The following is a 14581-nucleotide window of genomic DNA, read 5'->3' as shown; positions in this document are numbered from 1 at the left end:
TTCCTTACTCCAGCTTCCAAGGAATATGTTTGACTCATAGAAACATTCAGAGTGATCCTCCATTTGTTCAGTAAGAGACTCTCGTTTAGTTTTGATCCTATTTCACCCATTTTCCTCCAGATCAGGCAAGGGGAGGGAAAAAACTTCAGAGAAATCCAAGATATTGCCAGAACTGTTATGTGGCAGCAGCAAATCCATGCATGTCGAATGTGTGTTCTCAAGGCTTATGTCACATGAAGTGTGACTTCATAGCCACTTAAGAATTATCCTCCCAACTCTAACATAATCTGTTTACGCAAGACTCTAAATGCAAGTCTAATAACAGCCCTGACATACAGCCTGCTAATATTACAGGTGGAAAACTGAGGTTTGGATTTCCAGCAAAATTTCCACATCTGGAACAGTCCTTGGACTGCCAACATTTGTTCCTCCCCTTTGATTCGTTCGCCTTTACCCAAGTCTTGGTTTGGCTTCAATGGCTTGAGTTCAGGGCATCCTTCATTTTCAAGTCCTTAAACAGGAGTTGGCATCAGGATGTTCCTCTATTTCTGAATGCACCTCCTAGAGAATTTTTTCTTGTCTGTGTCTAACCAGGTTTATAAATCAGGCGCCACCATCTTAGCTGAAGACCCAGAAGCATGACAAGTTTGAATTCTAGTTTGTTGCAAGGCTGGAACCTTTACCAGCATGGTCAAGACACTAGCATATTGTAATCACTACTCCTTGAAGTCCTCCAACTTGTTTTTGTGAATTAAACTCCTGCAGTTTTCTGGTTTTCAATTTTTCATTTTAGCTTTTGCTTCTTGGTCATGTGGGATTTAGCATGGTGTTTGGATCTTTGGATACAGTGGCTCAATGGCTAAGACACTGACTGACCTTGTCGATCAGAAAGGTCGGCAGTTCAGCGGTTCGAATCCCTAGCGTTGCGTAAAGGAGTGAGCTCCTCTTACTTGTCCAAGCTTCTACCAACCTAGCCGTTCAAAAGCATGTAAAAATGCAAGTAGAAAAATAGGAACCACCTTTGGTGGGAAGGTAACAGCGTTCTGTGGGCCTTTGGCGTTTAGTCATGCCGGCCACATGACCACGGAGAGATCTTTGGACAGCGCTGGCTCTTCGGTTGTGAAATGGAGATGAGCACCGCCCCCTAGAGTCAGGAACGACTAGCACATATGTGCGAGGGGAACCTTTACCTTTGATCTTGTATTTTATTCCATCACTTTGTTTACAATCATTATATGCCCAGATCATATTAAACAGACTTACATTGTCCTCCTGCAAAGCGATCAGCTGTACATTGAAACTTAAGGTCCATTGCCTAGCCTACTACTGTGATGACTATCTTAAACCGGACACCTTCTACCTTTTCCTCCAACAAAGAACAGTCTTAGGTTTGAACATAAGATTCCCATAAATCACGTATTTTTCTCCATTGTTTACTAGGGGGTAGCCAATTCTATAGCAGATCCTTTCCACAAAAACCACATCTCCGAGCTTTGCATTGTGCCACTCTTTGATGCCTGGGGTCACTACGCAAGGTCACCCACCACCTACCAACCAGGGAGAACACAACAGAAGCCTGCATATATTTTTGCTGAAGGCCAAGGGAGCTGCCAGTGCTAGAAAATCTGCAGCTGCTGGCCCAGGCAGGTATCGATCCCCAACCCTTTTGCTCCTTGCAGTCTTCGTGCCAGGCACAAGCTGTTCCAACAGAAAGCCAGCTTCTCTAGCTCTTTTAACACACAATGAGGCAGAGTTGAATCTTCTGGCCTTCCAGGAGTTGCAGATGTGGAGCCCCTTCTCCTATTTCTAAAATTGGGACAAAGAAGCTGGACTGATCAGTTTGTTCTTTGGCGTGTTCTTGCACTAAACGTGAGGGTTTATATTTGTGAAATCAGTAAGGGGAGAAGAGATAACTGCAGAACAAATGGAGAGAGAGAGCAGCAAAGAGGGTGGAGGAAGAGGCAGGCTAAGGTCACCCTTATGGATGCCAATGAGGAGATGAAAAGAATGGAGAGAGCTCGGAAGCCATAATTGCAAACCAGTATTTTGAGGGCAGGGAAGGCCAAAGATAAACAGAAACAGGATTATTTTTTAAATATCCACTCCCATAGAATATGTTCCTTAATACGTCCATTTCTCAGAGGGGGGAAAACACACCTCCTGCGGTGTGAAAAAGCAGAGCGAGTCTCCTTGCTCCCAGGGCTGCAGGCCAGGATCCTCCTCTTAGGGAGAGAAAGAACAAGCATGCAATTGAGAATACTCTCCTGCCTCGCCAAGAAAAGATTTTTAAGGTTTGTGACTTCTGGCTGGGCTATTGCTTGTGCCATGATAAATCACCTGGCAGAGCTTGCGAAAACAGATCAACTTGCGCACAGATAGAGTCAGAACAAGCAGGTTCTCTCTAAAACTTTCCACTAGAGTTGTGTGATTTGGAAGTCTAGGTGGCTCTCCAGCAGTGCTGCGGTGCTCAGGCTTAGGGCTACCACCTCCTGCAAGTAGAAGTTACTCGTTAAACCAACCCTGAATTTGCAGGAGGGTGAATTGGAACAGTGTCCTTGGGGCACTTCCTATTATGCAGCAAAGGTAGGAAAATTCCCCTCTGCTGAAACTCTCTCATGCGATTGATGTTTGACAGCAGAAAACAAAGAGGATGAAGACTAGCAACTCAGGAATCCTGATCAGCTGCTCTAAAGATAAGTTCAGATCAAGTCCAGGAGATACCAGCACACCCCCTATAAGTCAACACAGTTAATGCTTGACTTCTACGTACAGGTAGAATAATACCCCTTTAAAGAAGACAAGAAGTCAAACTAATCCTGTCACTTGTTTCAGACATCAACTAATATCAAGGACAACACCTCCCCCCCTTAAAATCAAGGGCAACTCTTTGACTTCTTATATCTTAATCCTTAACTTTAGCCTTACTGAAACTCCAGATGTATTAGGGACCTACATACCTCCAAATCCCCAGGCAGTACAGCTGTTGCCTTACATATTTGCTATGAGTAAATGCACCCACAATCTACTGATTTTTTAAATAGTCTCAAATATTTCAGAATGAGGCATGCCAATCACAGCTCTAGAACTTCTGTAGAAGTAGAAACTCTATAGGAGAGGGGTTTTCCCCCCCCCAAAGACGCAACTGAAGGCTTCATTACATTTAAAGTCATCCTAAAAGCTCAGAAAGCACCAAGGACCCCTCATCATACAAGCTTCCAGAATTGGATGGGACAAAAATACTATCCTGCAGGAGTTACAGATATTTTATCTCCTTATACTTTGGGCTTCAAGCTGCCTGGGTAGAGACATAAAGGCAGAAGGGAAACTCTTAAAAGGCTTTCATAATGTTTTCCCTTGCTTTTTGGGGTAGGAGAAAACTGCACGTGACAGCCCAAGTGATTCATCAGGGCAATCAGTGGAGCCATCACACTCATCTGAAACAAAAGTGGGCAACTTTTTGGTAGCCCTTGGAAGTTGTCTTCTAGTATCTTCAACAGAAGTCTCTGGAGGGCACAGCATTAGACAAGGCAAAGGTAGAATACTCAGCCTTACTGTTTGTTTGTTTGTTTTATTGGGTTTATATGCCGACCTTCTCCCAAAGGACTCAGGGCGGAGTACAGCATTAAAAAAACACGTATTACAAAACTTAAAAGAAAATTAGAAACAATCCAAGAAACAAACCGAATTAATATAACACTAACAGTTGGGAACTCTGGAAGAGTAAATGTTACTGTGTTATTACTTTTGTTTCATTTGTTTGCTGAAAATCGTTGGAAAAGCAGGTTGCTTTTATTCAGGGATTAGCCACTAAATTTTAGCAGCATGACCTTATACTTGTTCCAGTAGACTTTTCATTTTCCATTTCATTCACACCATCACCAGTTTATTTCTCGAGTCTTAACCCTACCGGTATTTATTTATTTATAATCTCTGAACCAGATGGAGAATGAAACTCAGTTCAGGTCCCTCTTACAATATACTTCTTATATTAGATAATTTATGTAGGGTTATATAATGTTTGTCTCTCAGGATACAAAGAGAAAATATCTGCTGCGAACTGCAGGCAGGCATCAGGAAAATAACCTGGCCAGTAAATGCTCAGTTCCATTCAGTTACCCTGATTCCACCCCAAATAAAGAAATTAAAGGGTCATAAAAAGAAAAAAAAAGTAGGGTTATATAAATGGAGCCACTTCTTGGGAGAACATCTTAGATAAATGCTTCCAAAGACGCTCCAAACTTTCAACAGGAAGTCTGCGCCCATTATGTTTTTACATTTAGATCACAAGTTCTACAAGCTGAGAGAATTGCTCTCGATTTTAACAAATCGTACAGATTCTGATGCCTTCCAGATTGGCCAACTGAAGGGAATGAGATTGGGGGAGTGGCCCAATGTACCTGCTCTAGGCCAGCATTTCTCAACCTTGGAACTTCAGGAATTGAAGTCCACGCTTCAAACTTGCCAAGGTTGAGAAACTGCTTTAAGCAATACTAGTGGGAAAGAGCCAAACAGTACTTTATTTCGCCCTTGTCAGGAAGAACAAAAGTTTTATACCACCCTCCCAGTACACCTTGTTGTTTGTTGGTGTAAAGGAGTTCTACAGGTCTTTCGTGCCACCTTCAGAAGCCTTGAATTCCCACCCCACCTCTATGGGAGAAGATGTATTCCTGAGAATTTGCATTTTTCCTTTCCCTCAAACTCCTTCCATTATAGCCTTAGTTAAATCCCTCAACAGCAATTATCCCCATTTTGATCCCACCCCAGATTTGCCAGCTCCCCCCTTTTTATTCCACCTTTGCCAGAACTTCCAGAGTTCTGCTCTTATTAGTCTGGGACTGAATTGCTTTTCTTTGCTTACAGGCAACCTTGTCACTTAGGTGGGCACCTAGCCAAAGACTATACACAGTAGTAGCCCTTGTGGCTCCAGGGCATAATTAATGACTGGAAAGCCAAGGACCAAAGGACTAAGGAAGAAGCCATAAATGTAACCTGGACAAGACCCAGGTGTTGAGTTAAAGATGACAACACAAACAGTGTGGTCAAGGCTGTGGGTGTGATTGGGGGGGGGGGGGGAGGGCAGACCCTTTTCACCTCCAAGGCAGTCAACAGGGGTGGTTTGAGTTTAGCCAGGAAGTGGCCATAGAGTTTTCTCCTCAAAACATACCTTCAGGCCCACAAGGTAAGACACATTTTAGGGAGTGGAAATTCAACCCCCCTCCCCTCACAGAACACATCGAGAATACTGTTCCAAAGGTTTAATAAGAAGCTTTGTACAGTCACCTTGTTTCACATATAAACAAAAAATAAATCAAGAGAAGGTATAGACATATGGCCAATCTTTCCCCCTTTCCATTCAGGCACACAAACTCAACACGGACTCTTCAGCCTAGACGGGTGCAGAGAGGAATGGCCAATGCGAGGCAATGCAAATGCAGCTGAAAGAGGCAGGCCCTATTAAGAGTGCATGCTGAAATAGCCAAGCAACCTCCCCAGCACCGCACCAGGACATATTGCTGGCTCTGGATTCTCCGTTTGCGCTCGCCCCCTTCTCCATCCTCCTGGAAAGTCTCCCAGGGATACAGTGACAGGCATCATTTGTCTCTTGCCAGCAGGCCCAATGAAGACCCGCTGTCTGCTCAAAAGCTGTAGCAGCACCTGGGAGGGGGTGGGAGAGGGGCAGGAGTGGATAAGAACAGAGGGTTCAGCTAGGTCCCACCACCAGAAAGAGACAAATATACAAGAAGGAACAGGATGGAGACTGGGCAATCCAACGGAGACCGGAATCATTCATCCTTCTTATCCGTTTGGCCTTCACAGGTTGCCTGAAGCGGAAAGAAGAAGAAAAAAACAGACAAAACATTGATTAGAACAAGAAAGGCCTTCTCCTATTTTGCAGGCAGATTGTCAGCACTCAAAATGTGTAAGGGCTAAATTTTGCACAGTTTATTCTGCAATCTTTCTTAGTAAGGAAGAGGAAGCACTGCAGTGCTCCACTCACCAGCCCAGAGTGACTCCGAGGCGCAAGTAATCCAGTCAAGCCTCTATTTCATTTTTTTGAGACAACCTCAAGCACCACTCTATAGACTTCCAAGCAGCCAAAGAGGCATTAAAAGTTACCAACTTAACCTCGTCAGAAAGCTGAATTCCCACAGTCATCATGATGTTTGACATTTGTTATACGTTTTCCAGAATCAAGACAGGGGAAATGTACTTGTGTTTAAAATGTTCCCTGAACTCCTCAACCAAGCTAGGTAGTTAGTGGATACTTCTCAGCGTATACCTAGAAACTAAATACAAGCAGACAATAGGCCAGTCATAAGACACTGCAACATGAAATATACACAACAGATTGACTCCCTGCTGTCCAATGACGCAAGGGTTCCATTCAAGTCATTGTCCTTTGTATGCTGCAAGATCATGAGTTGTTCAATCTTGGGCACATCATTCTAGTGTGTCACTCTGGCTTGTCTCCATGACATACGTGCCTAATGCTAGTTATTGCAAACATGACTTACAAAAGTGGTGGTGCTGCAGGAGGATATTCCCATCAGCATTTCTTTCTTGGCAATGCCAAACACACTGACAAGACTTGCCGGTTCAAAAAAATATATGACTCAATAACGGGACCGTGGGTGAAAAAAATACCCCATTACTAGGCACAGAGGTTAACTTCTTGACCAAGCTGGTTTTTTTATCCCAACTTTTAAAGAAGTTCCTGTTCTTTAGAGCTTTGAAACTACAGGTAGTCCTCACTTAATGACTGGTCACTTATCCTCCAGATGTTACTTAGGACCTGGTTCTGGAGTTCCAATGGCTGCACACACCTCTTCGGTCTCACAACCAGTGCCCTTTACAGCTGGTTGCAGAATTTACAACTAACGTGACCATGATTTTTGCGTCTTTCTGGCTTTTTCTGGCCAAAAAACACAAATAGGAATACGGGTAGTCCTCAACTTACAACCACAATTGAGCCCAAAATATATATTGTTAAGTGACAAATTTGTTAAGTGAGTTTTGCCCCATTTAAGACTTTTCTTGTCACATTTGTTAAGTCAATCACTGCAGCTGTTAAATTAGTAACAGGGTTGTTAAATGAATCTGGCTTTTCCCTTGCTTGACAGAAGGTCGCCAAAGGGGATCACATGACTTCAGGACACTTCAACAATCATACATTTGAGTCAGTTGTCAAGCAACTGAAAATGTAAATCTCGTGACCATGGGGATGCTACAATGGTCATAAGTAACTTTTTAAAGTGTCGTTATAAATTCAAATGGTCACTCAATGAACTGTTATGAGTAAAGGATTACTTGTACATGGATTCACTCTAACAACCACAGCATTCACTTAACTATCAGCACATTCACTAAACTTTTTTTAATGACCTTGTAATCCCTTAATTTGGGGTAGAGTCAAGGCGATTGAATTGAACTGAGCATTTATTAAACAGATGCCCTTCCTGTCACCTATGTGGAGCTCACAGCAGATATTTTCTTTTTGTGCCTTGAGAGATTAACATCTGCCACTACTTAGGATTGAACTCTCAACCTTCCAAGTGGGAGGTGAGCGTGTTCACCACTAGGCCCCCACACCGCTCACATTCACTAAACAACGGCCTCATTTAAAAAATCATAAAATGAGGTCCAATCACACGGGTGCCTTGACTTATGACTGTCATGACTATTACATGTAACGAACCCAAAAGAAATGATGGGAGAATGGCTGCGTAATATTTATTTGGGGAAGAATATGAGGTGGATGATCAGCTTCAGATATTATATATACTTTCTGTTTCTTATCACCTCCAAAGGAAAAAAAAACTAGGCAGAATTCTAAAGTTAGGCAAAACTACTCAGTTTACTCTCACTTACATACCTATTACAGAATGTAATTAATTAGCCTGCACACAACTCTTAACAGGAATGGTGTCACATTCATAGAAACCCGTTGCTACTGTATATTCCAATGGAGAATGGATTACACTCCAATTGGGAGAGATCCAACATATATACTGTTCTCCACTAGATGAAACTGCTATTCATGCAGATGTGTAGCCATTATTTTGTAGTTTTAAAAAAATCCCCTCAAACCTCCACAAATTTTAAAGGTTTAATGTATATTTAATCAAAACAACTAATAAGCAACTAAAGCAAGCACTAAGCCCCATGCTGAAAATCAGCCTGCATGCTCCAAGCACTCACAATAAATGTATCATACAGAACAGTGTTATCCTCAGATGGTGGTGTGGGACCAAAGACTAAGAGGGAGAAAGTAGACTAATTGCTATCAAATTCATGTCACAAATGGGATTTGGTCTACAAACACCCCAGTCTGCAAAAGAGTCCTTTTGATAACAATGCCACAATAGCACACTGTCATTAAATCATATTTGTGAAGCAGACTATTCACCAGCCACACCTGCATGCAAATTCAATCAGATCGAATTTTCACATGAGAGATTGTGATTTTAAGATGAGTCAAGTATTTCTGGAGAAACACTCGCTGGGTGACCAGAAATATTTGAGGCACCCCTACTTTTCTCAAGTGTGAAACTCAGCCATGCAATAACTTGCTCAGCCCAGCAATGCTCAAGAGAGATAAAGCAGCTGTCCTTGAATTCCACTTCTCAACTGACAGTCTTATTAGCATGACACCTAGGACTACTTGCAATCTGACTCCACAGGAGGAGATTTGTTTACATGGCACAAAGGGGCAGGAAAACCACTAGGCTCTATCTGGGAGTGTTCCTAGGCAACTTGGAGACCGCCAAAAGGAACAACCATTTTTAAAATATACATAATTTTATCCTGATTGCGATTTCCATTTTTCATGCTTTAGAGATATTCGTTAGGATTTAAAGTTTAAAATGCTGCAAGCTGCCCAGAATCATTTCATTGTCAGCCGGGTGGCAAATAAATGTAATAAATAAAGTAGAAATAAATAAATGGACAAACAAACAAATGGCCACTTGTACAGCTTATGGTATTTCTTCCAAGTTAGTAGATATGACAGCAACAGCTGGCTATTGCATTTCAGGGAGTATCTTGAACCATACAGCAACCCAACCAGAATCCAATTCTCTACTCTTCCATCACTCCCCAAAGCTTTGGAACACTGTGGCATAACTAGGACATTATGCCCTGTATCTAAAGCATAGTCAGTTTCAAGCGTAAGAGCAATGAAGACAGGGAAAGTGAATTTAAAAAGAGTATATGTTTCCTAGGATATTCAGCTATTATAGGAGGAATCCCTGTGAGGCTCACATGTAGTTTCCTGCCACTTTTAGCTCCCTCTTTCCCACCACTCCAAGTCAACAGGCTTCTAACAGGACCCCCTACATGTGAACCAAGGAATTGTGCCGGGACTAAAGCCAACCTTGTGCCTCTAGCCCAGGGCTCTCCAACCTTGGCACCTTTAAGACTTGTAAACTTCAATTCCCAGAATTCCTTAGCCAGCTTTGAAGTTGAAGTCCAAAAGTCTTAATAGTGGTCAAGGTTGGAGAGCTCTGCTCTAGCCAACACCATGAACTGGTATTACAACAAACCGGCTTGTTTCAAACTAAGCCATTGTGGCTTATTGGGATGATCTCCAAAGGCTTTCTAATTCCAGGAAAGAAGTAACCTTTACCAACTACAGTAGACATATCACCGTTAAATGTGATATCGAGGAACAACATTAAATAGAAATTAAGTCGTGGGTACAACCAACCATATCCTAGGTAAGGGAGCCTCCTGGAATCCCAAGAATATTTGCCACTCTAGGTTATTAAAAGCGGAGCAATGTTCCTCAGGGTTGCCAGTCTTCAAAGACATTTGAGTATCCACACACAGCACTATTTTTAGGCTTCTGGCAAAGCAAAGCAACACTCAGATCTGGAAGCCAAAATAGATGTGCTTTGGGAGTACAAGGGAGGGAAGAAAATAATAACAGGTGGTTGTAGCAGATACAATCAAGAGAGCAGCCGAAAAAGATCTGCAGAGAAGATTCATACAGAAAATGTATAAAAATACTAACTATGCTCACAATAATTCTGATGATAGAGTTTTTGGGATTTATATTTTGAGTATTATATGGTTAGAGGGGAGGAGGGGGGAATAGCCCTGAAAATGAATTCCTGTTAAGACTAAGAAGGCGACCAACCAATGATCACCTCTACCTATACATGTTTTATGTCCTCTGTAGTATCTGCAGAACCCCAGGTAATCCAAATCGCTATGTCCATATGGTAGCAGAGAGTGATGGCTCATGAGGTTGGAATGCTGGGCAGCCTTGCGTTTGAGATCCGTTGTTGCCACAGGGCAGGATGAGATCCCACCACACACTCCAGCTCCCGTCAACCCACCAATTAAAAAGTGGGTGACAGCAAGTAGATAAATGGGTACCACTTCAGTGGGCAACTTCATGGGGACATGAAAAGAGCCCCCAACTTGGTATCCCCCAGGCAACAGGGATGTCATCAGCAAATCCTTTCACCCTGGAAGCACTTCGGTGCTTCCAATACTGCCAGAGAATCAAGCCAATTGAAATGCTACATCTCCAACTGTTAGACCCGCACAGCACATAATTTCAAACAATTCAGGCAAACAAGGCCAAGACCCCTCCCACCAGTGTAACTCTTAAAGAAGGTGAAAAAATCAAAAGACAGAGAAACCTTCCAAAAGGATGCTTCCTAGGATGTTCAACAGACACTACAAACCTTACATCCCAATGAACCAGGGATGAGGTTGGAGAAGAATCCCACAAATTTTGATAGGGAATAAAGCCTATCTCAATGCTTCAAATCAGGAACGGGGGAGGAGAAAACAGATATTATTTTATTGGAAGATGTCTTCAGCTTCTTGTATAAAATTATTGGATCCCAGATAAAAACAGAAAGGGATAGTAGCATGGAGACTACTTTCAAACTACCCTTGTGGCCAACTATCCAGGTATTTGCTTTCTAATTCAAGTCTAATCTTCTATTCCTGAACTTCTAAACCTGAACTCCCACATGCTTTGCTCCCCTCCGGGAATAAAAGAAAACACCTAACACTCCTCCCTTACTCAGCTGCTTCCTTGTGTGCCTCATGGTTGCGCTTCCCCACCCACTCACCTTTATCAGCTGCCAGGTGTGGCAGCATCTTGTGACTGCTTACGTGCTGCCAACATGGATGTTTACTGGGCCAGATTCCCAGGCACTCCCCACCTCTGCAGCCAAGGCTGTGTTGCATCTGCCTTCCTTGTAGTCACTGTGTGGGGATGAGGTTACCAAGGCAACAGAAGCCTGGGTTGGTGGTGTTTTTTTTAGCTCTTTACAGTGCTGGATCTGCAGATTAACCTTGGCTAAAACCAACTTCTTCAGAGGGGGCGGGGGAGAGAGAGAGGGAGATGGGAGGGATGGGAAAGAGAAGCCTACAACATTTCACAGGTACAGCAGGATTCACAGGACTCCCTGAAGAGGCTTCTATAAGTGCTCCTTTTTGTCTCCTAAAAACAGCAACCCTTTTGGCTGCAGAGGGACTTGCTTTAGGGAGCTGGGGGGGGGGGGGAAACAGGGCACTTGGAAGTCTCACTGCATGAGGAATCTTCCCCAGAATGGGCCTGTTGAAGCTCTCTGTCTGGGCCACCACTTCCCAGCATTTGGGCTGCTTTGGGATTGGAGGAGTTGACTTTCAGCTTATCCGGAAGGCATCTGCAGTCTGACCTTGTCTGAGCTTGTAAGATCAGGAAAGTCGCGCCTGCTTGTTCCCTGGGTAAGAGACCACTGCAAAATCCAAGGGTTTTAGGCTAGACCCAGCAGTTGAAGAAGATCCCAGGGAAAGGCAGATGTGAGTCCATTCTGCTCGGTAAGAAAGTGGAAATATTTTAGGACGGGTTCCACCTGAAGACATTTTACCTTGGAGCAAGTGAAGGCTAGTTGAAAACTAAGGGTGAAAACTCAGAAAGCAGAAAGGGTCAAGGAAAGGAAAACTTTTAAGAGGAAGCAGGAATCCAAGACTTTGAGGAGGCCCAGAAATAGAGGATTAAACGATCCACAAGGTTCCTAACCCAGTTCTCCTGAAACCTTGAAATGCAGTCAACCTGCATTCCTTTTCTGGACAAAGATGAAGTCACCAAAGGCTCCTTGTTGCTCAACACCAGAGGAAAAGATTCATTTATGAAACCTCTTCCTACATCAAGGGCCAGGCACAAAGCAGGGAATGTACTGCGATTTGAGATATATATTAACAACCCACCCCCACCCCCCAAATGAGGTTAATAGCAGTCTCAGAGTATTTTACTCACTGCAACTGATAAGTTAGTTGCAATCTCTCATATGTCACTACATTCAAAACATTACCCACCAACCATTTATTTATTTATTCAAAAATTTAAATTATAAATTGAAAACACTCAAAAGTGTGAGGAACAAATAGGATGAACGTGAAGACTTAGTACATGAGTATAGATATGACATTGTTGCCATGACCGAAACTTAGTGGGATGAAACCCATGACTGGAACTTACAGGTAAAAGGATTTAAATTGTTTAAAAGAAACAGACCAAATAAAAGAGGAGGTGGAGTTGCATTATATATAAGAAATCGCTACACTTATAGAGAAATGCAAAAAAAGAAAACTATCTTGACATCAACTAGGAGACAAACTCTGCACCTAATGGGAGATTAAACAGGCTGCAGGTTGATGGACCTAGCAGACGCCATCTCCCAAAAGATAGAGAAGGAAACTGGAGAGTCAGCAATATTGGACTTAATTCTTACTAGCAGAGATAAAATGATAGAACAGGCTGAAGTTGAGGGAGAGAGTAAACATGTCATATTCGAATTCAATATAATGGAGATACAAGCAATAGAACAAAGTCCAGCTAGTATCTTAAGGCTTTAAGAGAGCTGATTTCAACAAATTTAGAGACAGCTTGGGAAGGATTCCATGCACAAAAATCTTAAAGGGGATAACAATTCAAGAAGCTTGGGAAACTTTGAAAAATGAGATTATAAAAACCAGTCTAGCATGATGCCACTGAAAAAGAAAAATAAGAGATCCTAAGAAGAAACTACCAAGCTAACGTAAAACTCTGATAAACTCAGACAAAAAAGGAAAGCATAAAAAATGGAAAAAGGGACAAATAACACCAGCATATAGCCCAAATCTGCAAAGATGAAGTTAGGAAAGCCCAGGCTCAGAATAAACTAAGGCTTGCAACATATGTCAAAAATAAAAAAAGTTCCTTTTAATGTGTAAAAGGAAAAAAAATCATTCTACTAATGGGAAAAGATGGCGACAGGCAGCAGGAAGAAAGCGGAACTGCTTAATTCATTCTTTACACCTGTCAGCCCCACTCTCCTGGAGTGGGGAAGAAAGGCGAAAGCAATATGCTTCGTCCCATAATTGGGTAGACCAGATTGCCCTGACAGATCGGTCTCACCGGAAAAACACTTGATAGACAGCATTATCACCAAATGGATTTGCAGCTGGCTGACCAACCACACTCAACATGTAGTCCTCAATAGAGCTACATCTATATGGAGAGAAGCATGCAGTGGAGTACCCCAAGGCTCTGTTTTCGGCACAGTACTCTTCAACATCTTTATAAAGGATTTAGATGAGGGGATAGAAGGGGAACTCATCAAATTTGCAGGCGACACCAAATTGGGAGGAATAGCGAACAATTTAGAAGATATGCTCAAGATCCAGAAGGATCTTGACAGGCTTGGACACTGGGCCCTATTCAACAAAATGCAACTCAGTGGTGGGAAAGGAAAGTTTTACACTTAGGCAAGAGAAACCAAATACACAGGTACAGATAAGGTAGTACATGGCTCAACAGCAGTAACTGTGAGAGGGATCATGGTTGTCCTAGTGGACAACCACTTAAAGTGTGCTGCGACTGCCCAAAAAGCCAATGCAGTCCTAGGCTGTATCAACAGATGGATAAATCGATCATGCGAAGTTTAGTACTGTTTTATATTGGTTTGGTAAGACCACACTTGGAATACTGTTATCAGTTTTGGTCACCACCATATAAAAAGATGTTAAAACTCTAGAAAGCATGAAGAGCAGAGCAACAAAGATAATTAGGAGCTGGAGACTAAAACATGCGATGAACGGTTGTAGGAACTAGGTATGTCTAGTTTAATAAAGAGGAAGCGGACCAATCAGGCAATCTGGCATTCTATAGAACCATTTAGTTCTGCTCTGTTTGTTCAAGAGAAACAGCATTCTCTATGAGAGAGGACATCTACTACAGCCTACCCAATATGGCTTCTCACCAATGGGTTGGATGGCAACCAGCATAGCCACAGGGGACACTGGCTATAAACGGAGGGAGTTTGGTTTAGCTTCATCTACCACAGTCTTCCATAGGCTGGGGTGGAAGGATGCTGTAGAGCAGAGGTGTCAAACCCAAGGCCCGGGGGCTGGATCTGGCCCGCAGGGCTGCCCTGGAAAAGGCAAAGGACTGGTGCCATGGTGCCTCTGCCAGTGAATGGGCTCCTGAGCTCCGTTTTAGCTGGTAGAGGATTGCAGGAGGCTGTCGCAGCTGAAAACAGAGCTTGGGAGCCTGTTTTCTATGGCAGAATGCTCGGGCCACCATGGGCACACGCGA

At 42.9% G+C, this 14581-nt stretch overlaps 1 protein-coding gene across 1 annotated transcript in view; it reads right to left on the bottom strand.

Annotated features, from left to right (window-relative positions):
- Window positions 1-5240: 5240 nt before the first annotated feature.
- The window catches only part of BCAP31 (B cell receptor associated protein 31), a 53245-nt gene continuing 43904 nt past the window's right edge, over window positions 5241-14581 (bottom strand). Inside the window, exon 8 of the mRNA XM_081953166.1 lies at window positions 5241-5822. Coding sequence (XP_081809292.1) covers window positions 5784-5822 — 39 coding nt within the window. The 3' untranslated portion in view covers window positions 5241-5783. The remainder of the gene's footprint in view (window positions 5823-14581) is intronic.

Source organism: Natrix helvetica, assembly GCF_964273705.1.
Source record: "Natrix helvetica genome assembly, chromosome: 1".
Classification (NCBI taxonomy): Eukaryota; Metazoa; Chordata; class Lepidosauria; order Squamata; family Natricidae; genus Natrix; species Natrix helvetica.
This window is presented reverse-complemented; position numbering and strand designations above follow the sequence as displayed.